Below are 26,733 nucleotides of genomic sequence, written 5' to 3'. Positions count from 1 at the left end.
GATCAGTTTTTTATCTGCTTCACTATGCCCTGAAGAAGGCCCCATGCCGCTACGCGTGGGCATTTTAAATTTGTCCATTTAGGACATGTCATTTGCATAATAAAGACATTTTAATTAAGGAGTGCCTCGGCTATCAGAGATTTTTTTCTCTACACTGCCTCTTAAAGAAATTTTGGACAATCATCTCAATTGACCGTTTGCAAAGACCCGCCCCCCTTAGTTACTGTTGCTATGTCGGACAAGCTACGCCGCTCTCACACACACACCATGTTCTCACGCAGTGAAAAACACATCGTGGAGCAGAGAGGAGACTGACAACACACTGACAGACACAGACCAGGTTACTTATGATATTTAACGTATTAAACAAAGTCCCACCTTTCAAATTTGGTCATTTTTAAAAAGAAATGTAAACAATAAATACTGTTTTGTGGCTCTTTAATGTGTCTGACAGATCGCTGTGTCGCCTCAGTTAAAGCCGCTCGTGAACCGATCATCTCTTCCTTCTAGTTCATTTATAGCATCAAATAAACATGAATGAACATCAGAAGGAATGTTGTTTTAACCGCGGAAAGACGTCAGTACACTCCGCTTCTCAAGCTCAAATCCTTTCTTAATCTACTAACTCTCCTGACTGCTTTGTTGGACAAAATGGCAGATGGTGAAGTATGATTGGTCAGATCACCTGTCAATCAAGCTCCCTGCGAAGGGTCAATTGCGGTTACACTCACGAGATGTTTATCAATTGCATGCTTATAATATGCATGCGATCTTAAGCACTGCACAATCATAAAAAGCATTTAAAAACAAGTGATTTTAAACAGTTGACAGACAATAAGCAGCTAAAAAGAGAACAATTTTCACTATATAAGCTCGCCGATGGTTTCTCGCTCGCCTAATTGGGTTTGACCAGTTAAACACACACACACTTATGTGTCAAAGTGGCCATGCCTTCTCAAGTATCCTCATAAACACACACATCCGTGTCTTCAGTGAACGCAAACAACCGGATGCGTGTCAGTATATTAGATCCGTGCATTCGCTCTTAAAGGGACAGCGGCCTAATATTCCTGTGTCACTAATGTTAATTTACATTTACATTTACATTTATTCATTTAGCAGACGCTTTTATCCAAAGCGACTTACAAATGAGAAACAATAGAAGCAATTAAACTAGCAGTAGGACAACAGTATGTAAGTGCTATAACCCTTCACAGTACAAAAAGTTTTTTTTTTTTTTTTTTTTTTTTTTTGTAGAACAGAAAAGAAAGTGTTAGTGTTAGTAGTACTGGATCAAGTGCTCAAGTGCTGCCGAAAAAGATACGTCTTCAGCAGTTTCTTAAAGATGGCTACAGACTCAGCAGCTCTGACTGAGTTAGGCAGACCATTCCACCAGCAGGGAACAGTCATGGTGAAGGTCCGAGAGAGAGATTTCGTGCCTCTATGAGATGGCACCACCAGACGCCGCTCACTTGCAGAGCGTAAGTTTCTGGACGGCACATAAGTCTGAATTAATGAGTTCAGGTACAGGGGAGCAGTGCCAGTGGTTGTTCTGTAGGCAAACGTCAGTGTCTTGAATTTAATAACACAATAAAAGATAAACTCACTCGCTGCTTTTGACTGAATCACTTTAGTAACTTTAATAAGAATAAATGTATATTTAATGTACACAGTGTAAACTAGAAGTTAATTATATAAACTATATGTTTTTCAGGTAGGTCTATGTTCGGCTAGTTTTAGTTTTTTGTGATATTGAGAATTATGAAGTCAATGATTAAAAAAAAAAAAATGTATATCATAAAAACCTTATTTAAAGCAAACCAACTATATTGTGATATCATTATCGTGAAATAAAATGACTAAGATTAAGATTTTGGTCATATTGTCCACCTCGAATGTGAATGTGTGAAAGTGAGCGTGTTATTCTATATAAAAACTAACCACATGTTAAGTGAACAAATCGGAAACAATATATTCATCAGCATTGAGCATCATATTTTGAGCATTAACCTTGGCAAAAATAAATGACTGAATCGAAAGTGGCACAGGAACTTCTGGGGAAACCGAGTCATAAAAAGTCCCAGGCATGGGGGGGGTTTGGACTGTGTTAAACAGAGCTGATAGTACAAGTCAAGTCACCTTCATTTATACAGTGCTTTTAACAGTATGGATCGTTTCAAAGCAGCTTTACAGTGATAATAGAAATTAGCGTAACAGAAGTTGCGAAGATCATTAGTCATTAGGGGCCGCCAACACGACAGAAACCCCCCAACGCGCTCCGCCGCCCATCCGCACAAACAGTGTCTGGTGTCTCGAGAACACACTCCCCGAAATAGGTTCGAAGGTGCAAACGATTATCCGTTTTCTCTGCGCAAACTTTAAAAACGCAAACCCGCGAAATAGGTACAAGTTTACATTTTTTTTGTAATTTTGTGACTTTTTAATATGCGAGATTGAGGGTTATTATAATCAATATAAAAACAAACCCAAAAAAGCATTTTTATTACTTAAATAAAATAAAATACTACAAATAAATGTAATAAAATTAAACAAAATTAAATAAAAAAGTAAACATTTAATTTTTAAGTAATAAAAAGGGTTTTAGTTTAGTAACCATATTTTTCTATATGGTTTTAGATTTATTCGACTATAATAACCCTGAATCTCACAAATGAAAAAGACACAAAATTACTAAAAACATGAACTAGAATTTTACACTGAAAATGAGTTGATCTTGTCCGACACGAACTCACAAAACCTGAAAACTAAAATGTTGCAAATAAATGTGAACTTGAATGAAACAAACTATTTAAACTGTTTTTATTTCAGCTAGCTGCCAAAAAATGTTTCTTTTTCATTTAGTTTCGCTTGATGCGGTAAATAACTAAAACTTCAATAATAATGAATATAATAATGAATAAATACTATATATAATTTTTTTTAAATCACAAAAAAAAAAACTAATCCACACTGTTAAATAAAACTATGTTTATATTTTTTGCAAAAAATGACAATCACCACAAAAGGACTAAATAAATAAAAACCGAATCAACACTATTAATAAAAACTATAAATATTTTTTGCTAAAAATGCCAAAATCCCCACAAAAGGACCAAAAAAAAAAAATCCACACTATTAATAAAACCTGTAAATATTTTTGCTGGGTTAAAACATTTTTTTTATTGGGTTTCAAACGTACAACCTAGCTAAAAAGGTCATAGTGACCTTGCTACATGTTGGGGAAAAGGTCACTTTATATGTGAGCCGCTCTGGCGAAATGAGTCGGAAGTCGCAACGTTCCATTGTAAGATATGGGCCGCTTATGTGGATTTTTTTTCTAATTTCAAAGAACAGACATTCAAAAATAATCTCCCAAAGTTTCGTAGTCCAGATAATTGAGTAACGGTATTTAAATGACTATTACAGCTTACAAAGTTATACTAAATTCGCTGGAAATGAACATTGTTTTTCTCAACTCCTCTCGTCACCGGGTATCCCCTGAAGCGGCACTATCTCTGCTCTCCAATTATAGTGTTACGCGTTGTACAGAACCAATCAAAAAGCTTAGAAATGAACACAAACGCAGATCATGTGTCAGTGTGAAGCCCCGTTTCGACTGACCGGCACGCGATTGGTCCAGCCATCCTCCTGTCAGACTCAGCGCTCTGTGTAAACAAGCTCAAGATCTCCTCAGGAAGATGAAATATTATTAATTTGAGAAATCTTGTGTTATATATTAATGTCTTTGGTCAAGTTAAGCTGTAAAATAGATAGTTTATCCCTTTAAATGCAATGGATTTTGAAAGATATAAACAAAAAACGGGGAAAAAAATTGAAAAGCGATTTTCTCAGGTTTTCAATTGGAAAAAGAGGCAGACGACCAGAATTCAAATGTGTATATCTTTACAACCATTCAAGGTATGACTTTGACTAGGGTATCATTTGAAAGCTTATGGTCTCCTCTTTCCATTACTACCAAAATCTCATCAAAATTTAAAAATTGGGTATTATTAAGTGGTGTAAGAAATGTATTACAGCCACAATTACATGCTGGTATTTTGTGAATACAAGTACAATGTACACATTAAGTGCATTGTACCAAATTATTAATTTAAATGTCATTATATAGATTATACATTATATAGCGGAAAATCTGTTAGAAAGAAAGCTGTTGCCATTTTCATTCTCTATTAATAACCCTCTTCCGATCCGACTGTCCGCGAGCGGTCAAAAGTCACGCGTTTTGCGTCATCCGGCGGACTTTTAAATAAAAGTGAATTTCTCGTCCCAGGAAACTCCGTCCTAACCTTAACTCAAACCCTCATTGTTCATTTACATATACGAACGACATTGGTAACAATACAAAGAAAAGACACCATTTTGAGTCCATTTTTAACAACTGAAAAACTCCTGGTTTTCCTCACCTCTCTGTGCTCCTCCTCATCCTCGTTCCCTTGATTACTGGACGTCTCCTCAGAATAATAGATCTTATTGCTGGTCAGGACAAAGAAGTGAGGGTACCACTCCTGTGAGGACGACACCAGCGCACATTCATCATGAGATCACCATGCCAACAGACGCAACGGTCCTGCAAGAGTGGAGGAAGAGGCGCTCACGTGGTTGATGGGGTCCTCCAGGAACAGGATGCCGTTCTTGATGGAGTTGCTGATGTCGTTCTCCGAGTACGGCGTTGAAGACGAGACCTCCTCGTACGCGCTTCCCTCGGCCAACTTCTTGTGCTGAACGCATCAATTCAACAACAAACGTGGTCGGATGAGAAACTGTCCTGAAAACACACAGTTTCCTGCCACATGACCAAAGCCGCTCACCTTGATTAGGATCTTCCTCTTGAGCTGATTGGGTGAGGGCAGGCCGTCCGCTGAGATGTCCACCGCTTTGGTCAGGAGCATGTCTCCAAACACCTTCCTGAAGTAGGTGGCCATGTTCCTCTGCTGGACAATGCTGCAGTGGTCCTCGATGGAGAGGATGATGGGAAAGCTGCATGCAAACACAAGCAGAGTAATCAGATCACCACACACTCTTGATTGATGACCATATCTAATCATCAGACGTCACGTGGGTTCGGCCAGACACACTCACTCAGACGTGACGAAGGCGTGTTCTTTGATGGTTTGAAGCACATCGCTGAACTTGATCTTGGTGGTGAGTGTGTGACCGTGGTAGATGACAGGCATCCCATCAGGACCGTCCCAGCAGTCCACTGCAACACACACACACACACACACACACACACACACATTATAACAGCCGGCCAGATACACAACAACATGCCACAAATCATAAAACTAGTCAACAAGTCAACTTTATTTACAGAGCACTTTATACAATACACATTGTTTTAAAACAGCTTTATATGGACATTAATGATTTTAATAATCATTCAAATTAATGATTCAATGATGCAAACAGAGTTCAGTTCTGCTGTATAGCAGCTCTAGAAGACAATAGCAAACATTATTCAGTTGAAATAATGACTAAAGTCTAATAAAATCTAGTCTTATAGTTATAATAAATATTTCGAGTTTACAAAAACAATATTCACTGCTTAGAAATAAGCAGAAATAAAATAAAATTTAATTGTTATACATTTCAGTTTTATATTAGTTTGATTGTTTATTTTTTATTATATACACATCTGTAAAATGTAGAAAATTAATTTTAAAAAAAAGGAAAAAATAAAAAAACTAATCTATCAAACAAATCCATTCATTTTAGATTTTGTATTTTTTAAACAACAGATCTTGCCATGTTAGTCTAGTCCTACGGTTATAGTCCTAAAAGAAATAATAGTTCTAATTTCAAATGAGACAAATTTCAGCCCCTAAAATAAATCAAACAAAAATAAATAAATAAAAGCATAATTTAATTGTCATGGATTTCAGTGCTTTTTGTTTGTTTATCGCTATTGTGCGTGTCCAGTAAATCCAGACAATTATTTTTAAAAAGAACAAAACCGGAACAACAAAAACAAACCACCCATATGAAACCAATATAAACAAAACCAACCAAAATAAAAAATATTTTTTTAATTTTTTAGATACCAGAACCTAGGACACTAAAACTGCAGGTTTTTTATTAATTATTATTAACCAATTCAATAATTTAAATGCATGCATAGTGTCATACTGTTGTAGCCTGCTAGTTTTACTACTGGGAGAAAGTATTTATGATATATTGTTGTACAAAACTGTATTTTCAGCATGTTAGTTTCTGGACTGGTAATATTTGAGAATCTATTTTTATCTGAAGCATTGATCATTACTAATAATAGTGTTGCGCTGTGACTTACACTCGATGCATCTGCAGCCCATCCGCAGACAGCGGGCGTACGCCTCCAGAGACGACTCACTGGAAAACTGGTCTCCCGTCAGATAGCTAAAAATACCAGCACACACACACACACACACACACACGTCAGACCTGTCTGCATTACTCCACACACATCACACCTCAGTAACCCCTTCACCTTTATTACAGCACATAAACACTGCAGACGCTGTGCAAACACGTTCAAAAATTCTTTCCATTCTGTCAGTCTTTATCCAGTTCCCTTTGAACCGCTTTATAATCTAGTTATACCGGTTAAACCTGAGAGAAACAAACCACAAAAAGCTGAATACTAACATTTAAAATCAGTCCTGATTGAAAGATAACACACAACATGGTAACACTTCACCCATCTGAAATATCATATATGAAATGATATAGAAATCTGTCCATTCGTCATCTGGCTTTTTTTAGATTCAGCCACAAGTTTTTATTCAAGGTCTACAGGTTACTGACAGATACACAATACACTTTCTCAGGTGACTTCTCTTTGTTAAAGTAAACAGTATATACACAACAGTATATACACATGTGTGTACAGTACACCTAATGTGGCTCATTTTACTGAGCCGTGTTCATCAGGGTTTTAAATTCTAGTTGCTGCGTGTGTGAATGAGTTTCATTCAGTCCTCTACTCCAGTGATCTCATCTAACAGACACCCATCAACGAGGACCACACCATCCAGAACCACCAAAACACTCCAGAAAAACAGTCCTTTCACACAAAAGCACAGACCTTTATGTTCAGATTATGCATAATAGTAATAGTGACATCTTAGAGAAAGTTGTACTGTGCTAACTAACTAACTAACCAACCAACTAACCAACCACCTAACTAACCAACCAACCAGGTTACTAACCAACCACCTAACTAACCAACCACATAACTAACTAACCAACCAACCACCTAACTAACTAACCAACCACCTAACTAACCAACCACATAACTAACTAACCAACCAACCACCTAACTAACTAACCAACCAACCACCTAACTATCCAACCAGCTAACTAACCAACCAACCAACCACCTAACTAATCAACCAACCACCTAACTAACCAACCACCTAACTGACCAACCAACCAGGTTACTAACCAACCAACCACCTAACCAACCACCTAACTAACTAACCACCTAACTAACCAACCAACCAGGTTACTAACCAACCAACCACCTAACTAACCAACCAACCACCTAACTATCCAACCACCTAACTAACTAACCAACCAACCACCTAACTAATCAACCAACCACCTAACTAACCAACCACCTAACTGACCAACCAACCAGGTTACTAACCAACCAACCACCTAACCAACCAACCACCTAACTAACTAACCACCTAACTAACCAACCAACCAGGTTACTAACCAACCAACCACCTAACTAACCAACCCCTCCATTATAACATTTTGCCTCTTTGAGGTTGATTAAATTTATACTCTAACCAACCAACTAAAACTAACAAACAAAAAAAGAAATAAACAAACTAAAACGAACTAAACATCTAACCAACCAACTCTTTCCCGATCCAACATTTTGGCTTTTTAGAGGGTGATTGAATCTATACTCTAACCAACCAACTGACCAAACCCTTCCCCATCATCTTACATTTTGGCTCTTTGAGGGAGAATAACTTTATACACTGACTAACTAGACACCCAATCCAACCATCCTCCATCATCCTCTAGCACAGGGTGTGTAATCCTGCTACTAGGGTCACGGGACACTGGCCCTCCAGGAACAGGTCTGATCAAACCTTCTTTTCTTTGAGGGGGACTGGTTTTATTCACTTACTAACCAACTAACCAATCACCCAACCAAACCTTCCCCCATCATCTAATATGTTGGTTCTTCGATGGATAAATCACACTACCCAACTAACTAACTAACTAACTAACTAACTAACTAACTAACTAAGGCCCTCCAGGAGAAGGTCTGGACACCCCTGATCTAACAGGGTGTTTTATGCACCAACTAAACCTTTACCCATCATCTAACATTTTGTTTCTAACTAACTAACTAACTAACTAACTAACTAACTAACTAACTAACTAACTAACTAACTAACTAACTCTTTCTCCATCATCTAACATTTTGTTTCTAACAACTAACTAAACAAAACTTCCCCCATCATCTAATAGTTAGTTGGTTAGATGATGGGGGAAGGTTTGGTTAGTTTGTTAGTTGTTAGAAACTAAATGTTAGATGTTGGGAAAAGGGTTGGTTGATTAGTTAGTTAGTTGGTGTGATTATCCATCAAAGAACCAAAATAACCAACCAACCAACCAACCAAGGCCCTCCAGGAGCAGGTCTGGACACCCCTGATCTAACGGTGTTTTATGCACCAACTAAACAACCAACTAACCCTTCACCCATCATCTAACATTTTGGTTCTTTGAGGGGGATCATACACTAACAAACTTACTATCTAACCAAAGGATGAACTACAAAAAAAGGATGGACGTTATCTAGACACCACCAGTTACTAGATACCCCATAGAGAGAGCTTTAATAAACATACAGCCTCTTTAAAGTGTCAGTTCAATCAGAACTGTTCAACTGCATACTGTGATGTGCTTGAGTGAGCAGCGCCCGCGCCTCTACTCACGTGTTGTGGGACGAGGAGATCCAGTAGTGGGACAGGGGGTTGTTCATTTCCTCTGGCCGCACCTGATCGAGCTGCGAGTCCCAGATAGTGTTCTCTTTAGAGAACAGATACGTGAGGAACTGAGAACCACAAAACATGTTAACGTCAGCATGCTGAAACTAAAGACAGCAGGCGCGAGTTAGCACTCAGCACCTGAACACCAAAACCGCTTTAGAAATCCAATTTTCATGAAAGTGTACAAAATACGACAAGGGTTTTTCATCAGTAAAAGGAACATGAACCAGGAAATGCTCTTTCCTATTTTTATTTTCTAAAAAAGAAGCAGAATTTATTTACGTTGTAGACACCTTTATGATTTGTGTGTAAAATAGCTACTCCAATTATGTACAAAAAATAAATGAGGAACGCGTGTCAAACATAATAGTTTTATATACATTTTCTCTCGATATTAACTATGCAATGAATATGATCACGTTACAAAATAATTCAAAGTTTAAACAAGATGACATCTTGTTTAAAATTGAAAGTTGAATACAAATACTTAATTTAAATAGTTCTTGCAAATAATAGATCAGGAAATTCATAAGCAACTAATAAAGTCAAGTCAAGTGACTTTCAAATGAAAGATTGGTATCAAAGAGCACACCCAGTTTCCTAACCGACGACGAAGACTTAACAGAGCAGCCATCAAGTGTTAGACTTGACAACGATTTTTTACATCAGCTATGCATTCCTTTAATTTTGTGAATTGGTAAGTTAGGTTTTGAAGAAATATACAGCTGAGTATCATCGGCAAAACAGTGAAAGCTAATTCCATGTTTCCTAATGATATCTCCTAACGGTAGCATGTACAGAGTGAACAGCAGCGGTCCTAGTACTGAGCCTTGTGGTACGCCATACTGAACTTGTGATCGATAAGACATCTCTTCATTTACTGCAACAAACTGATAACGGTCAGATAAGTCAAGTCATCTTCATTTATATAGCGCTTTTAACAATGTAGATTGTTTCAAAGCGGCTTTACAGAGATAAACGGATAATTTAAGGTAACAGAGATTGTTTTGTCTTTATAGCGGTACTTGAATAATGTTATTTTCCAGCTAAAGTTAGTTTTGATAGATTCACTTCCGTCGCAACGACAAACCTGTGAGAAACACTGATGGCGCTCACGTGCGCATTAAGAATTAATTCTGTAGTTATGCGCATGTGTATATATGTGCGCTTGTTTATAATTCCCTACAAACCAAGCCTAAACAAACTACTTGTCTGGCCTTAAACATTTTTAATCATTTAATAAAGTAAAGAAGAGGCAGATTAACATATCAAACAAACAAATCTGAGGTCCCGATACTGCAGTGAAGCAGGAAGTGGTGATGTGGGTAAAGTGTGCCGCTTGCAACGCAACTGTTCTGGGTTTGATTCCCTGGGAACACACACGCTGAGTAAACGCACTAGTCACTTTGCATAAATGCGTTTGCCAGATACATAAATGTCAATGTAAATGTCACCTCGTCTTGATGATAGTACGGCTGCTCGATCTCTCGCAGAGGATCCTTCAGGTAGTGGAACATGAACTCCTGCACCTTGTTATTGTCTGTGGCCCAAAGCTCCTGACGACACACACACACACACACATTTATATGGCACAGTTATTACCAAACATCTGAAGTACAGATTCTCTTCCCTCAACAACCCACCCTACTGTACAAAAACATGCATCCAATGAATGTGTAGATACAGCGACGGCTGTATGGTTTGAGCAATAAAGTGAACAAACGCATATCTAACCTTCTGATGTTCAATGAGGAAGTTCTTGAAGTCCTCCAGCGAGATCTTCTGCTCTGGTCCCTCAATAAACCTGTCAGAAACACACAGATCAGTGTCACAGCCTCATGTCTGGAAACACAACACATGTTCTAGGATGTCTGATAACTATTTAGAAACATTATATAAACTAATAAATGACCATTAGGTCTAATGACTATGATATAATGACAAATAGTTTTTTTGTGCACAATAAATAAGTTTAAGGCGAGACACGGCAGGCAAAAACATTGTGTTTTTTTTAATTGGTCAATTTTGAGATTTTGGGATATTTTTCTACAATAACATGTCTTCTTTCAGACAAAAAAAGTCAGAAATACACATTTAGGTCTTTATTTCACTAACTTTGTCTTTGCGTCTGTAGATTTCTCATAAATTCAACAAAATTTGGCGTTATAAATCAACATGATCCGCGATCTCTGTCTGCACCGTCATCACACACACCGCTAGAAAGCTCTCTCTCTCCTGTACAATGCTGTCAGATCCAAATATGGTCATTTCTTTTTTATCAGCAACCAATCGTGAAAGTAAAAGGGCTGAATGCACAATCTCATTGGCTGATGATAAATCTTTAAAGCCCGTTTTCTCAAAATTACTTTTCTCTCATTCTCCAAGTCTGAAATCTCCACTTCTTCAGTTGCACCGATATACACCAAACCTTCTAGTCTTGTACTTAGTTATATTATGAAGACATTTACAGAGGGATTTGTAAATATATTATTCATAGCCTGATTTATATAACATTTTATACCAAAAAACTATTAATATAATAGCCTAAGTTCAATCAAATCCAAAAAAAAATAATTCTGCCCTATATTATTTATTACTGAATATTCTGTTTTACTTGTAAATATATCTTATTAGTAAAGTTAAATGTGTTGTAAATTATCATTAATGTCATTCTTTAATGGTTTAGCTTGAAAAAGAGAGGGATAGAGAAGAGTGAGTGAACACCTTTGCAGCAGCGGGATCTCCATCTATAAAGAAACAGGAAAAAAATGATTATTATGTGAACAACACAATGAACACCTGATCTTATAACCGTAGCCATTTCAGCTCGTGCGGTACAACACCGCAGTAAACACATCTGCAGCTCTACAGACCCATCACACGCTAATCAACTGATGAGATAGCAAACATCTACTCAAGAGATTCAACACACACACACACACACACGAGTGCAAGGGTCATCAGTGCTGTGTGTGTGTGTGTGTGTGTGTGTGTGTGTGTGTGTGTGTGTGTGTGTGTGTGTGTGTGTGTGTCTCCGTCCTAATGGCTTTTAGCCGATAGATCTTGTGGCTTTTTAAAAGGGCCAGTATTGACGCGAAGGCCATTTGAGAAGCGGGGCGAGCTGATTGGCTCTGAGGAGGGCTTCAGCTCCACCAACACACACACACGTCAACCTGAACTCACCGATTTCTGTGCGTCAAACATCAGGCTGCGGTACAACTGTGCGAAGTGACTATACGACACATCTCCGTTCCTCAGCTCTCCATCCTGACCAAGAAAACACACAGAATACAACATACATTAATATTAAATCAAACTAAAATATGTCCTGTAATTACAAATGTGTAAACATGGAGTAAACACATATCCAGTGATGTCACTGCAAGTTAACGGTGTAACCAACATGGTATATAAACATCATACAATACAAATCTGAATTGTGCAGTAATCGAGAGGTGAGTGGAGAGCCGTTACCGGAAGCTTCTCCCGTAAGAACCTCATGTTGGGAACCCTGTAGTTGACTTGACACAGCATACTCTTCAGATCCTTGCAGGAAATCCTGCCGCAGAACACACACAGTTCGGGAATGTGCTTATGAACGGGCTTCACATGAGAACGCTCAGTATCGTTCGTTTACATCCATCTTTACACGATCTTTTATTACTCAAAAAATTACGTGTGTATAATGTACACACGCTCATCAGTTTTATGTATACATGTACACATCTATGCCCGTTGTGTGCACAATACACACAGCCTTGGTGAGCAGAAGAGACTCCAGAAGAAGCCAGCACTCCTGCGGGCGCTTGACCGGTATACGCTACACACAGATATTGCCAGTGTGTGTATGTGAAGAGGCAGCTTTCCATTGCGATCGGAAATGATTATTAATTTCTACGTGTGTACGTCACTTTTGATTTTGCCACATACGCTGACAAGATGAAAATGTCATGTTTCTCATCCACACACACGACCACCATTTCACCTGAACTTCACACACCTCGAGTGTCTGTACCTCACTCTGTGTATTTACCCAGTTCACACACACACACACACTGAGCTTTGTTTCCTGTTGCAGGATGTACCATCTCTGAGCTCTATTTACCCACCAGGAGTGTGTGTGTGTGTGTGTGTGTGTGTGTGTGTGTGTGTGTGTGTGTGTGTGTGTGTGTGTGTGTGTGTGTGTGTGTGTGTGTGTGTGTGTGTGTGTGTGTGTGTGTGTGTGTGTGTAAGGCCAGGTACCTCTGAGTCAGCCATTTCTCCCCTAAAGCATATATCACATCATGGATAAATCGAAAGGAAGATGAGATTATAAGAATCGCTACGTCAGAGAAACATCTCAAACACACACACACACATTATCTATCCATCCATCTGTGTGTGTGTGTGTGTGTGTGTGTGTGTGTGTGTGTGCGCGTCCCTCAACATGATCGTGCGCTACACAAAATGTAACACACCTGTCTTCCCGGTTGCGATCCACAGCGTAAAACTGCTTTCTCAGCCACCTATAGAAAAAAGCAAAAAGTATTTTTTTTTTTTTTTTTTTTGCTTTTCACTTTTTAAAATTCGCAATTTATAGTTTTAAGTCACATGACTCTCGCAGAGACCTGGAGGAAAAAACATCCATAGAAGAGCAGAACAGGCCTGTCGAATTTCAAATTCAGAGGAAAATTAAAATCACTAAAAACGGCAGGACTTTATATAATATATAGATAAAACATAAGAAACACTTAAACTGCCTTAATGCACCGAAACACTGAGATTGAAAGATCAAATCCAGAAATACAGATACATAAATCCAGTGAGCATCTTATTAGAAATACGTCTAGAGCTGCAAGATTCTGGGTTCAGTGAAAAGCAGGATTTTTTCATCTAAATAAAGATTGCGAACCGATTCTGAACAGACAACGAAACAAAATAGCCTGTCATTTACTAGAGGTTCTGACTAAATGTGAATCGCTGCAGTCTATTTAAAACATATTTAATTCATTTCAATTAATATATATTTTTTTTTTATCATGAATGAATGATGCAATGACTAAAAAAAATTCACTTGTTTCATTTACTGGATGAATCAGTGTTTTTGAATGAATCTCTTGAATGAATGATTCAAAGACTTCACTTGTTGCATTACTGGATGCATTAGGCTACTATATATGTGCAGAGGTGGGTAGTAACGAAGTACATTCACTTGAGTCTTTTTTTGGAAAATTTTTACTTTTAGGACTAGATTTAAATGTGGGTACTTTTACTTTAACTCGAGTACATTTCTCATGAACATTTTTTTTACTTTTACTTCGTTACGTTGGGCGACGTTCCTCTCGTTACTTTATTTTAATGCAATACATGTTGTTAAAGGAACACTCCGACTTTTTGGGACTTTAGCCTATTCACCTTATCCCCCAGAGTTAGATAAGTCCATACATACCTTTTTCATCTCCGTGCGTGCTATAAGTCTGTTTGACGCACCCACCGCTAGCCTAGCTTAGCACAAAGACTGGATGTAAATGGCTCCAGCTAGCATACTAATCCAAATAAGTGACAAAATAACGCAAACATTTTCCTATTTACATGTTGTGATTTGTATAGTCACAGAGTGTACAAAAAACAAAGTCACATGAGAGACAGACATATTTTAACCGTATAAATACTGGGAACTATATTCTCTGAAGGCGAAGCACTGCTACTTGGGCGGAGTGATAACCGCAGCACCTGAGACGCGCCGTTGGTTTTGTTGACAGAAGAAACCATTTACATCCAGTCTTTGTGCTAAGCTAGGCTAGCGGTGAGTGCGTCAAACAGACTTATAGCACGCACGGAGATGAAAAAGGTATGTGTGGACTTCTCTAACTCTGGGGGATAAAGTGAATAGGCTAAAGTCCCAAAAAGTCGGAGTGTACCCTTTAAATGCGTAGTTTATTTCAAGCGCTTTTTCGACTCTTTTGAGTCGATTCTGTTCAAAGACTTCTTCAAATAAGTTGGCAGAACTGTCAAAATCGGTTCGCGAATCAGTTTGAATGATTTGTTCGGTCCGCTATCCCGGGGTAATGTGTGTGTATTGCGCAGTGGCGTGCAAACTCATCTTGAAAACGAATGCACAGTTAACCAGTTTAAACGCGCTTGCAGAAATATACATTTGATTACATTTTGGAAAACAGACCGAAGAAGATCCGTCGATGTGCATTTGATCGTCGTTTGTGTTCAGATGTTCAGTAGCGGTCATGAGCGCGAGCACATGTGAAGAGTTTTAACTCTTTCTTCTCTGTGTCAATGTTTCCCTTTACATGCCTTTAAATGCAACACTCTGCAGATTCACTTTATTTCGACATTGTCTAATAATCCAAAATGTAGTTGTATAAGTTACTATTATACAAACCAAAGGACAGGCAATGAATGTCCCGCTACAGACGGCAGAAATAATGCTCGTCTCTTCGGTTTGTGTTGCAAAGATAGTCTAATTATGATAATAATAGTCATTTAAATAAAAAATATCTAATAATATCATGTTATATATATATATATATATATATATACACATACATAGGCCTATATATGATCCGAAGTAACTAGTAACTAGCTACTTGAGTAGATTTTTCATTGGATACTTTTTACTCTTACTCAAGTAACTATTAAGATTGTTACTTTTACTTTGAGTAAATATTTCTATACTCACAAAAGAGGCAAAAAGTGCCTTTTTATGACTTTTTATCTTCTTCTGTGATCAGTAGGACTTTATTTTACAGTCCTGTTCCCCATATACAATAACATAACTAGGTACTAACCCTAAACCTAACCGTAACCCATGTCGTTAGCTTATATAACCCAGTACTATAGGCAAGCACACATACTGTAAAATAAAGCCTTGTTTTGTCGTCCAGGTTAGTGTTCCTATAAGGGTGTGACGTCACTCTTTACACCTGACATGTGAACCCAGAGCTTAACAGTCAATATCTACTGGGAGAGGGGCACGTAGAGGTCAAAGGTCACCTTTCTATCTGCAGGGGTGTGGGGGAGCGTAACGTATCCGACACCAGCCAGGTCAAACCCTTCACCCACATGACCATCTCCTCGTCTGAGGTCGCTGCGGGACACAGACAGGGGAACACGAGCATGAGTGTGTGTGTGTGTGTGTGTGTGTGTGTGTGTGTGTGTGTGTGTGTGTGGACGCTCACCTGCCAGGCTGAGCGCTTTGAGCCGAAACTCCGTCCCGTAGAGGATGACGAAGCAGTGGGCCTGGTCGGGCCGCGCAGCCGAGTCCTCCACATAGCGCTCAAAGTCCCGGGACTTCTGCCCCGTACGGATCTCCTTAATCTCCCGGATATCAACTGCAGGACACAAGAGACAGACTCATGTCAATCAGGCACGTCTGGTGTCTTTCACACGTTCACCACAGGGGTTCAGGTGCTCGGAAACATGAGATGTTTTCGGCGATGTCTTTAACCGGAAATAAACTAAACCATTGCGATATTATCAATTTATCTTTAACTAGGAGTGTGAATCTTTGGGTTGAGGTTTAGTACACACACTACCGTTTCAAACGTTGGGCTCTGCAAGATATTTGTAGTTTGCTTCTGAAAGAAGTCTGTACTGCTACTCACCAAAGCGGCATTTATACGGTAAAAATTACAGTAATGTAGTGAACCATTTATAATAACTGTTCTATGAGAATATATGTTCAAATGTGATCAAAGCTGAACTCAGCATCATTACTCCAGTCTTCAGTGACCGGGACACTTTTTTTCAGGATCCTTTGATGAAAAGATAAATCTATTAATGTTTATGACATGTCTGCCTATACCTAACACACACACACACACACACACACGCACACACACGCACACACACAGAGACAAAATATCCAGAATAAATGTGAAAAAACAGATTGTAATCCTATTTATTTTTATGAAATAAATAATAATTCAGGACAGATAATAAAAAAAGTGCTTAAACCATTAAATGTATACGTAAAAAAAAAATCACTGAGTGACGGATTTAAAAAGTGAAAAACATAGAAACATTACGCATCACAAAAAAGTGTCAGGTCTATTACTTGGCATTTGCACTTCAAGACTTAAAGCACAGATCATTTGATACAGGATCAGATTTCCTGTTCCGTCCACTGCCATGTTTATCGCTGTCAATCGGATTCAATCGTGGTCGTCAATCCAGAAACTTGAGAAGTAGATAATATACAGAAAGCGAGGAGAGATCGCTACCATTATAATCCCTGAAGCGGTCAATGTCTTCAGTTCAACACGAGGTACACAAAGCTGCACTCTTGCCAACACTTGAGACGAATCTCTTATTGACATCGTGTTTATACCTTGTTGGTTACAACGAAAGGATTCGCGAGCGTGCACAACTCGATTCTGCCTAAAACAGCTCTGATTGGCCATCGTGTTCATGAGCTCAACAGATACGTCCATGATTGGCTACATTACTGAATGCTGCAAAAACACGTTGTAAATAGAAACCTTTGATGCTCTTCACAGAGTGTTTACACACACACACAGTCATGGGAGTGTTTTAAAGCAGCAGGTATCATGTGAATGATAATGTAAATTATCATGTTAAATGATCAAACAAATGTGATAAAATTTATATTAATTTTGGTGGCCGCCAAAATATTTTCAGAGCAGGAAAAACTCGGACTTTTAAATAACAGGTCCTAGCGCGCCAACAAGTAAGCCTGTAAAGCCCAAAATGAACTGCAAAAATGTGCCAAATAAGTTGCTTTGGTGAGTAAATAAAACAAGTTATTTCACTCGCTGGACCAGATATTGATTAGAAACTATGACATGTTTAAGCCAAATTACAACATTACTTAAAGGGCCAGCAGGGTTTCCCGCAGCACTTTGGAAGGCGGAGCAACACACGCCTGCCGCCTTAACTACGGCGTCAACAAAAAGTATATGAGCGATACCCGCCGTTACTCTGTCCTGTTTAGAGCTTAGATTCTCCCGAGCCCGATATTTCCCGCCGCTATCCTCGGGCCGGACCGGTGATCTAGAGACGTGCGGCGCGGGACTAGATCTGATGGCCGAGTGCAACAATACTGACCAACCGCAGAACCGCAGAACCATACGTCATGGCAGTGTGAGGACAACAGCGCCAGCCTGACAGTCTGATGCGGGAAGTGGGCGGAGCAAGGCCTTATTTTCAAACAACGTTATTTTAAAGAATTTTTTTTAACGATTTAATGGGAAATATATATTTTAGATATATATATATAAAATATTATAAAAGATACAAATCATGTTTTGTCCTATTAACAAAATACAATATACTAGCCTATAATATGAATAGTTTTTTAAAAAGTTAAAATTATACTTTATCCATTTGTTTAGTTTGATTACAAATATTCAACAGTAATTAAATTAATTAAATAAAAATACAAAATCGAACTGTCGCGTGCTCGAGCGGTAATGCACTCACTCTGTGTGTGCGGCTGCGGGAGAATAACACGACTAAATAGAAATATATATGAATAAAACATAAAACGAATAAATTGCTATTCATCTGTTGCAGAAAAGCAACAAGAACTACTAAAACAAAATAGAAAACAATTTACAGGCCAGAGTTTCTATTTGTAACATGTTTGCAGCGTTGAGCGATGTAGCCAATCACAGACATGTGTTGATTTCTTGAACCTAATGGCCAATCAGAAGCAAGACAGAATCCCCTCACCGCTCAAAACCGACTTTTTGTTCAGTGCTTAATTCTGAATGCTGGCAGATATTATGAAAGATTCATTATGCAGTCAGCTTCATTGATAATAACAGATGTATGAGATCGCGATGAACTGATGTCAGCTTTTTAGGAGTTATTAAGGGAGCGCGCATTCAGTCATGGCAAACCATGCACGCAGCCTGCTTGCTTTTATGTTAAATTAACAGTGGATTGTGAATGTTAATGCTTTAATAACAAATCATTTATCAGAAGCATTTATGCTGATGTGTATGGTGGCAACACGTAGGCTAACTTGAAGGTATTTCATGGAGGAACAGAAAAAAAAAAAGAAATCTGACAAACCCCACCACCGTAACTAACACATTTTCTGCGGGAAACCCTGTGCCACTATTATGTTATTTTAAAGGCTCCTAATGTTGTTTTGGAGACTCCGACAACAGGTTTACATGCATCCAAGGTCAAAAAAGTTTTCTCTGACATGCCTAAATAAACACAAATAGCTTTTATCATGAGAAATATTTATGGCTGGTAAATTATTCACGTATAGGAAAGCGGGAGGTTAATTTTGCACTGTCTGTACGTCTCAGCAGAAAGAGAGTCTGTGAGGTGTGTGTGTGTGTCTAACCGCACTCATCCTGTGCTGCTCTGACAGAGATATTTAAGAGAAATGCAGGTGTATATAATAGATACTGAATTAATATCTTTAGTAACATCAATTTCCTCGTAATCTGACGTCTTAAAGACAGCAAACACTGGCAGACCACAGCATAAATATATTTTTATATCGGTATAATCTCTAAAAACGTCTTTTTCGAAGTTTAAACTTTCTTGTTCTGGGCTTTTTGGATCAGGAACACAAAGCAACATCTCATCTACACTATACATTAACACACAGCTGTTCACACTGCGTTCAACTGCTGGATACAACAGGAGAGATCTGGAGTGTGTGTGCGTGTGTGTGTGTGTGTGTGTGTGTGTGTGTGTGTGGTTCTACACAACCTCAAGATTTGACCAGATTCTGGAAGATTTTAACTTCTTATAACCTATAATCATCTGGTTACTACAATCCCACTGTTCTGTTTTATTCATTTATTCAAACATACAGACATAATGTTGAAAGATTTGTATCTGAGACTCCATATTAATTTATTATTATGTTGTCTTCTGTAGAGCTGCTTATAGATGAATTGAACTTATCTCATAATTGATGAACTTTACACCGTTATTAAACTGAATTAACACTGAACAACGACACTATTGTCTTCTGTAGAGCTGCATACACACAGCAGAACTGAATACGTCATAACTAATCATTATTTTCATGTTTATCAACGTGAAGCTGCTTTGTAACGATCTGTATTGTGTAAAGAGCTGTATAAATAAAGCTGACTTGACCTATTATGATATTTATTATGATACGGAAACAATTTTGTAGGTTTTAATCATTTTTAATAAGAGTGACACTCATACATGATGGTTCCTTTAACATTCATGGAGCCTTTCCATTGGACGAAAGGTGAAAAATGTGAAAAATTATTCTTTATATTTGTAGAAAGTTCTTCATACTGAGGAAAAAAAGGTTATTTACTAACTAATCACTGAAAGGTTATTAGAGGAAACAATAGTTATTCTATGGCATCGCTCTGAAAACCCCCTTTGCATTATTTTTAAGAGTGTACAGTTGTGCCAATACATGATTTTATTATGATATTGTATTGATTAGGGTTGTTGCTATGGCTGAAAAACTAAAACATATTTATTATTTAAATATTTCAAAATAAACTAATTTCTGAAATACATTTTCAATTAAAGGGAAGTAGGTTTTCAAAACCACACCACAAGAGCACTCAACAAATTAATAAAACCCACACAGCATACATAGCTTTCTATTATTTATTGCTTCATGACATTGACGGTTTAAAAATCATACTAATAATAATAATAATAACAACATTCTTCAAGATTTTAACAAAGCCTGATTTTGTGCTTTGAAGTAATGTTTCCCCTCATCTTATTTCCATCAAAATGTGTGTTAATCGGTTCTTGCAACTAGGGCTGCCCGACTAAAGGTTAGTGGTCCAACATTGTATTAGTCGATTAGTCGCGGATGAGGAAAAAAAACTCCACAGGAAGTGACATCACGCACTCCGCGCGGGACAGATGGATAACGGTCCTTGTGGCAATTACAGTGTGTCGGCCAGGAAATCAAAATCATCCATCGACCTTTATCACTTGAAACATAAGAAGCAACTTTACATCGACCCGCTCGTTCTAACGTTAACCTAGATAAACGTGCGCTGCTATTATTAGCCTCATTTCTGAGTGTTTGTGTGGAAGCTGAAGTACGGCACTTGCATTTCTTCCCGACAACAACTTAAAATACACCGTCATTTTTTGTCACACAGATAAGAGTAATACGTCATTCCAAACTGTAAAAACTACTTTAATTCACAATTACAAGAAAGCGTTGTGCTTCAGTAAAATAAAGGATGTGCTTTCTGCCGTCTCTGTGAACTGGAGAGTGTCACATAAATGAACCGAAACTCAGCGTATATATTCGGCTACTCGCCTCACAGACAAATATATCTATAGAAAGCTTGAAATGTCTACTTTTAAACCAACCAATTGAAATACTGAGATTATGTAATCCGTATGAAAGGTGCATTTCTCTCTAAAGCAGCGTCCACTTCATCTCTGCAGCGACACTGACGCAGAAAACACTAGTTATATTAATACACAACTAAAATGTCTGCTTTCTCAACTCATTCACAATCATCCGGCTACTTTACCTGGTGCGCTGCGGCGAGCTTTATGCGTGCGCTCGAGCGAGGAATAGGCAGCGGATTAATATGGATTACTGAAACTATACTTGTAATTCAGAATCAGAATGAGATTTATTGTATGATTACACACACAAGGATTGTGTCTAGGTGACAGAAGCTTCCAGTGTACAGACAGAATGACAGCAATAAGACCGATAATAAAAGTAAAATTAAAAAATTAAAAAATTTGAATACACAATATACAAAATAGACTATACATGTATGTACAGGTACCGTATTTTCCGGACTATAAGTCGCATCAGTCAAAAAAATGCGCCATGAAGAGGAAAAAAACATATAAGTCGCACTGGACTATAAGTCGCATTTATTTAGACATTTATTTCACAAAATCCAAGACCAAGAACAGACATTTAATCTGGAAAGTTATTCAGCTGCACAACAGCACACAGAACAACAGCTGAAGGTGTCCGGTGTGTTAGCGTAACACATTAACAGTTATTCAGCGGCACAACAGCATAAAGAACATATACCTGAGGCTGAATAGGCTAAACTAACATTAGCCAGCGAGTCCAACAAGTTACCGGTCAGCAAGTTCATCAAGCTCCCGATCTCATTCCTCAACACTGAATACATTGAGTTCTTCCTCGGTGTCGCTTCTGAACAACTCCGCTAACTAGAGCGCCCTCTCGCGGCTGTAGACGGTAGTGTTTTCTCTTGGTTCATCTCAGTCAGTATGAATTCATTTTGATATACAAGTCGCACCTGACTATAAGTCGCAGGACCAGCCAAACTATGAAAAAAAATGCGACGTATAGTCCGGAAAATACGGTATGTTAAATACAATGCAAAGGAATGTGAATAAGGCATGGTCTGCTAAATAAATAGGAGTATACTAGTGTTTAGTGTTGCCCAGAGGGGCATTAACTGATGAGGTAGATCGCCTGGGAAGAAGCTTTTCTTGTTTCTGGATGTTCTGGTGCGTCGACCAGACGGTCACGGTTCAAGATGTGAGCGGCCCAGAGTGATTTTGCCAGTCCGGTTTTTGGAAAGTAGGAAGAAAAGTACCGGTGATCTCCGGACAAACTGACTATTGGACAAACTGATTAATCCAGGTGTGCCTGACCAACAACAATAATCAGACACACCTGGATTAATCAGTTTGTCCAATAATGGCAGACAGGAAACAAAGGAGGCTAAAGTTCAGGAAGTAGTGCAGCTGTGCATAAAGTCCATTAGATTATAATACATTTTAAAACACTCCTAATCAGACTAGAGTTCCTACTTTTTTTTTATTGATTACATGTTATTCTCACAATGGCCCTCATTTATGAAAAGTGCGTACACCAAATTTCCAGCGTACACCCAAAACCACGGTGACTTTGCGATTTATCAATATGGACGTTGGCGTGCGGCACGCTCAAATCCTACGCCAGCTCAGGAGGTGGTGTACATGTACGCACGTTTGGAGTTAGTGCTGAAATGCGCAGAAAAACAATTCCTAACACCACAAAACGCACTGACAAACTAAAGATATGATATATTATGACCCACTATAAAATAACAACAACATAGAAATGATAAACTTCAGTGTTTATTTTTGTGAGTTAAGCCGGCAGGTGCACACGGACTGGGTTCAGGAATGAAAGGCTTTCAATGACCAAAAAATAATACAAATAATAATAATAACAAAGACATTCTTCTTCTAAATAACAATAAGCGTCATTAATAATCAAAATCATAATACTAATAAGAAGAATATTACAAATTGTCATGCAATTATTCACATCATCATCACTTGTACACCCCATTACATGTGACGTCATGCGAAATTCAACGCTAACAGTTTCAAAACTCGTGCTGTACAATAATGCATTGTGATCGGTAATCTGCTCAACCAACCAGCGATTTAAACTGGATTTCCACCGGAGAAGTTTCTCCTCTTTGCCGTCTTCCGTGTGTCCATGGCGTAAAATGAGGGCGTGGGGGAGGCGGAGACGTGAATATATAGGAGTGTGTTAATCTAATGACGATCGTTTTCAGCCGCGGCATTTATCAAGAGGCAGGTGTTGCGTACACCTGAATTTCAAAGGTACGCACAGCTTCATAAATCAGGCGGTGAGAGGAGTGTAAGCATAATCTTACGCCAACATATACGCCCGTTTCGACGCAAGATTGATAAATCAGGGCCAGTGGCAGTAAATTATAGTACATCATTCATTGTGGAAAAAATATTGTGTAAACGGGCAGTGGGCGGGATCACACAGACCAAAACACGCTTCAAAGCACAATAGCAGGCGGTGGCATTGTCTTCAGGAGAAACAAGCATGTGACCACGGCACACATACGGCACTTTTATGCTCTAATACAGTCCAACAAAATTACATAAAGCACCTTTAAGTTCACGGCTCTCTCATGGTCACATGACACGCAGGTAAACTAAATATTTAATCTTTTTCTCAAGTGTTTTAATTTTCATTGTTTTTATTTTTCAATTATTTATTTTAATTGTACATTTGTATGATTTAAATAACATAATAGCTTTTCGTTACACTCACAAACCCCCATGGAGCTCCTTCACGAACTATTATTAATATTTAATCCGTTTTGTTGTTGTTGATAAATAATAGAATATATTTTCTTTCTCTTTGTATTTTTATATCACTATGGTACAAGATAGTCCTATTTAAACCAATGAAATGTACAAGTTAGCTGAAAAGTAATCTAAAAGTAGTCTGATTATATTACCGTAAATATGTAATCTGGACTCAGTGGCCTAAAGTGTGTAAATATAATCTAACAAGCACTGAAAATATAGGCTATTACACCCATATATATTATAAAGTGACCGGAAGTCATTCATTTTAAAAGGCAGCTGGCTTCTCTCGGCTGCAAGGAGCGTCAAATCCCTCGGCGTCGCGTTTTGAGCGACCAGAGCGTCAATCAGAAAGTTGAAAGTAGCTCAACTTTATGGTAATGAGCTATGACGCGGTTTAGCGGCAAAACGCCAGCAACCAATCGGAATACAGACGTCCTTCGCGCTGGCTGATTCCGGAGAAACATTCGATGTAAACTTTCATTCCTACCAAAACAAAATCTCAGAGTCCGACGTCTTCTACGCAAATACAACACAGCTGCACCAAACACAACAACTTCGCGATGATCCATAATGATCCAGTGACACACATTTGAGGATGAGCGCAACTTTTATCGGAAATATTTACGAACGCTCGTTTTAAGCGGGAATGCGATTCATTTGCTCACGGTAACACCGATTTGCCCAATTGCACTAGATGCAAACAATAATAGCTCATTATAATTTTTCCCGCCGACCAAATGAGACCAAAACGGTTATAAAAATGCTGTCATTATAAAAGGTTTCTAGTGTCAATGTATTGCTTGTTTTTTTTCGGTTTACATTTAATGTCGTGACACTTCTCTTCTCCCGCGTTCAGAGCGGCCAAAGCGTCAACAAGCTTCCCCGTACTTTTCTTTAACAAGCGTCCTTGACAGGGCGGCCAGAGCTTCTTTGCAGCTCAAGTCGGCGGTGGTGTGTACGTAGCCTACAGTAAAACAACTTTTTTTTAGTTAATGATCTGTAAGAATGGGGCTTTATTAGTGCGGTTCATCGATTCAAGTTATTTTTTTTACATTTGCGTATAAAGTGTTTCAATTTTACAATATGTGGTGTGAAAACGTCTGAGTGCTGCCCTCTTCAGGTTGAACAGTGGCGACTGCAGTTGAATTTTCCTATTGGATGTTGTGGTGCCGCGTGACATAAGAGGGTACCAGCCTACAGAGAGACTCGTCTCAGGTGCACGGCTCCTTTAATAGACGTACCCAGTCAGTGTGGGCATCTCCGAGTCGGAGTAAAGGGAGTGGTGAGCTGTTGGTCTGTTAGGGTGTGGGGTTACGGGTTGGGTTAGGCATTGTGTAGCTTTCGGCACAGACCGGCAGCTGGCCCCGTCTCCCTGAATCACTAACGTCTAAACTCAACTACACTGCTTTGGGTCAAGCATAACACCACTAAAACCTCTACTTTCTGACCCCGAATCCAAATTCATTAGTTGAGTCCGTGTCTCTTTAAAGATTTTTTTTTTTTTTTCAGATAAACTGAACTCACCAGAATTTACGAGAACAAAGTACTTGCATTTCACCCCCCCAAAAGAAAAATACGACCTGAGCGAGGCCAGATACTGGTGTCCATATTTGCTCCATCTGTTTCTTTTTATATGGTAAAGTTGGAGAGTACAAACACAACAGTCCTGCGGAGGAAGCTGCTCTCTAAGGCACACACACACACACACACACACACACACACACACACACACACACACACACACACACACACACACACACACACACACACACACACACACACACACACACACACACACACACACACACACACACACACACACACACACACACACACACACACACAGGACAAAGGCAGTTGAAGCTCAGGCTGGGTGCAAGAGAACCGCTTGACAATTCCAAACAGGGCAGCAGGAAACACAAGACTGCACGGCACAACCAGAGTCTTCCTGTCTCGCAAACACAACAGAAAGAGTGCAGACACACACACACACACACACACACACACACACACACACCTTAAGAGACTTCTGCCACGAGAACATCCAAAAACAATCCTTCAAAACATCACATTTGAAACTCAAGTGATTCATTTAGCACAATGTGTCCCAGCAAGCGACTTCGACTCTGGTTACGGGACAGATAACTTCATTACCGGCCGATTCTGTGACGTGAACTCTTGGTCTGAGGGTGAATTGGGTTGGGAGTTGTGGGAAAGTTTTGGTGTGGGTCCAGCCTGGCTTATCGACCAACCGAAACATTCGAAACTGAGCTTATCTGGCCGGCTGATAAAGAGCAACGCACTGATAATCAGACAAAATAAAGGAGAATATACGAGTACAATCACTTGAGCATGAAGACCAAACCGAGCAGGTCACGCCTGACATCCGAACACGTCCGCACCTCTACGACACGTTCATATTTGACAAGAATCGAACATGCTTTAAATGTCTTCAACTCATACAGATAAACAGCATTCCAGAACAACTCTTCTTTCTTTCATAATCCCAACTGGCAAATAAAGAGCTTTGCAGAAACCTGTCACCCGTGTTCCTCACACTGGTTCATCAACAGATGACAAACAGAAGTGCCTTTGAAAACATGACGCTGTGGGCAAAACATTACATGACGTCTGAGAAGAGGGTTTAAGA

General features: G+C 38.8%; 1 protein-coding gene across 1 annotated transcript in view; it reads right to left on the bottom strand.

Annotated features, from left to right (window-relative positions):
* plcg1 (phospholipase C, gamma 1) overlaps positions 1-26,733 on the bottom strand; it is a 62,696-nt gene that overhangs the window by 33,064 nt on the left and 2,899 nt on the right. The window contains exons 3-16 of the mRNA XM_079589422.1: positions 16,187-16,339; positions 16,002-16,095; positions 13,472-13,519; positions 12,489-12,573; positions 12,198-12,281; positions 11,739-11,761; positions 10,749-10,818; positions 10,469-10,570; positions 8,961-9,079; positions 6,311-6,396; positions 5,101-5,221; positions 4,830-4,998; positions 4,617-4,739; positions 4,425-4,526 (exon numbers count right to left, since the gene is read on the bottom strand). Coding sequence (XP_079445548.1) covers positions 4,425-4,526; positions 4,617-4,739; positions 4,830-4,998; positions 5,101-5,221; positions 6,311-6,396; positions 8,961-9,079; positions 10,469-10,570; positions 10,749-10,818; positions 11,739-11,761; positions 12,198-12,281; positions 12,489-12,573; positions 13,472-13,519; positions 16,002-16,095; positions 16,187-16,339 — 1,379 coding nt within the window. The remainder of the gene's footprint in view (positions 1-4,424; positions 4,527-4,616; positions 4,740-4,829; positions 4,999-5,100; positions 5,222-6,310; positions 6,397-8,960; positions 9,080-10,468; positions 10,571-10,748; positions 10,819-11,738; positions 11,762-12,197; positions 12,282-12,488; positions 12,574-13,471; positions 13,520-16,001; positions 16,096-16,186; positions 16,340-26,733) is intronic.

Source organism: Phoxinus phoxinus (genome assembly GCF_949152265.1).
Source record: "Phoxinus phoxinus genome assembly, chromosome: 18".
Classification (NCBI taxonomy): domain Eukaryota; kingdom Metazoa; phylum Chordata; class Actinopteri; order Cypriniformes; family Leuciscidae; genus Phoxinus; species Phoxinus phoxinus.
The sequence above is the reverse complement of the archived record's forward strand: the minus strand, read 5'-3'. Positions and strand labels throughout refer to the sequence as shown.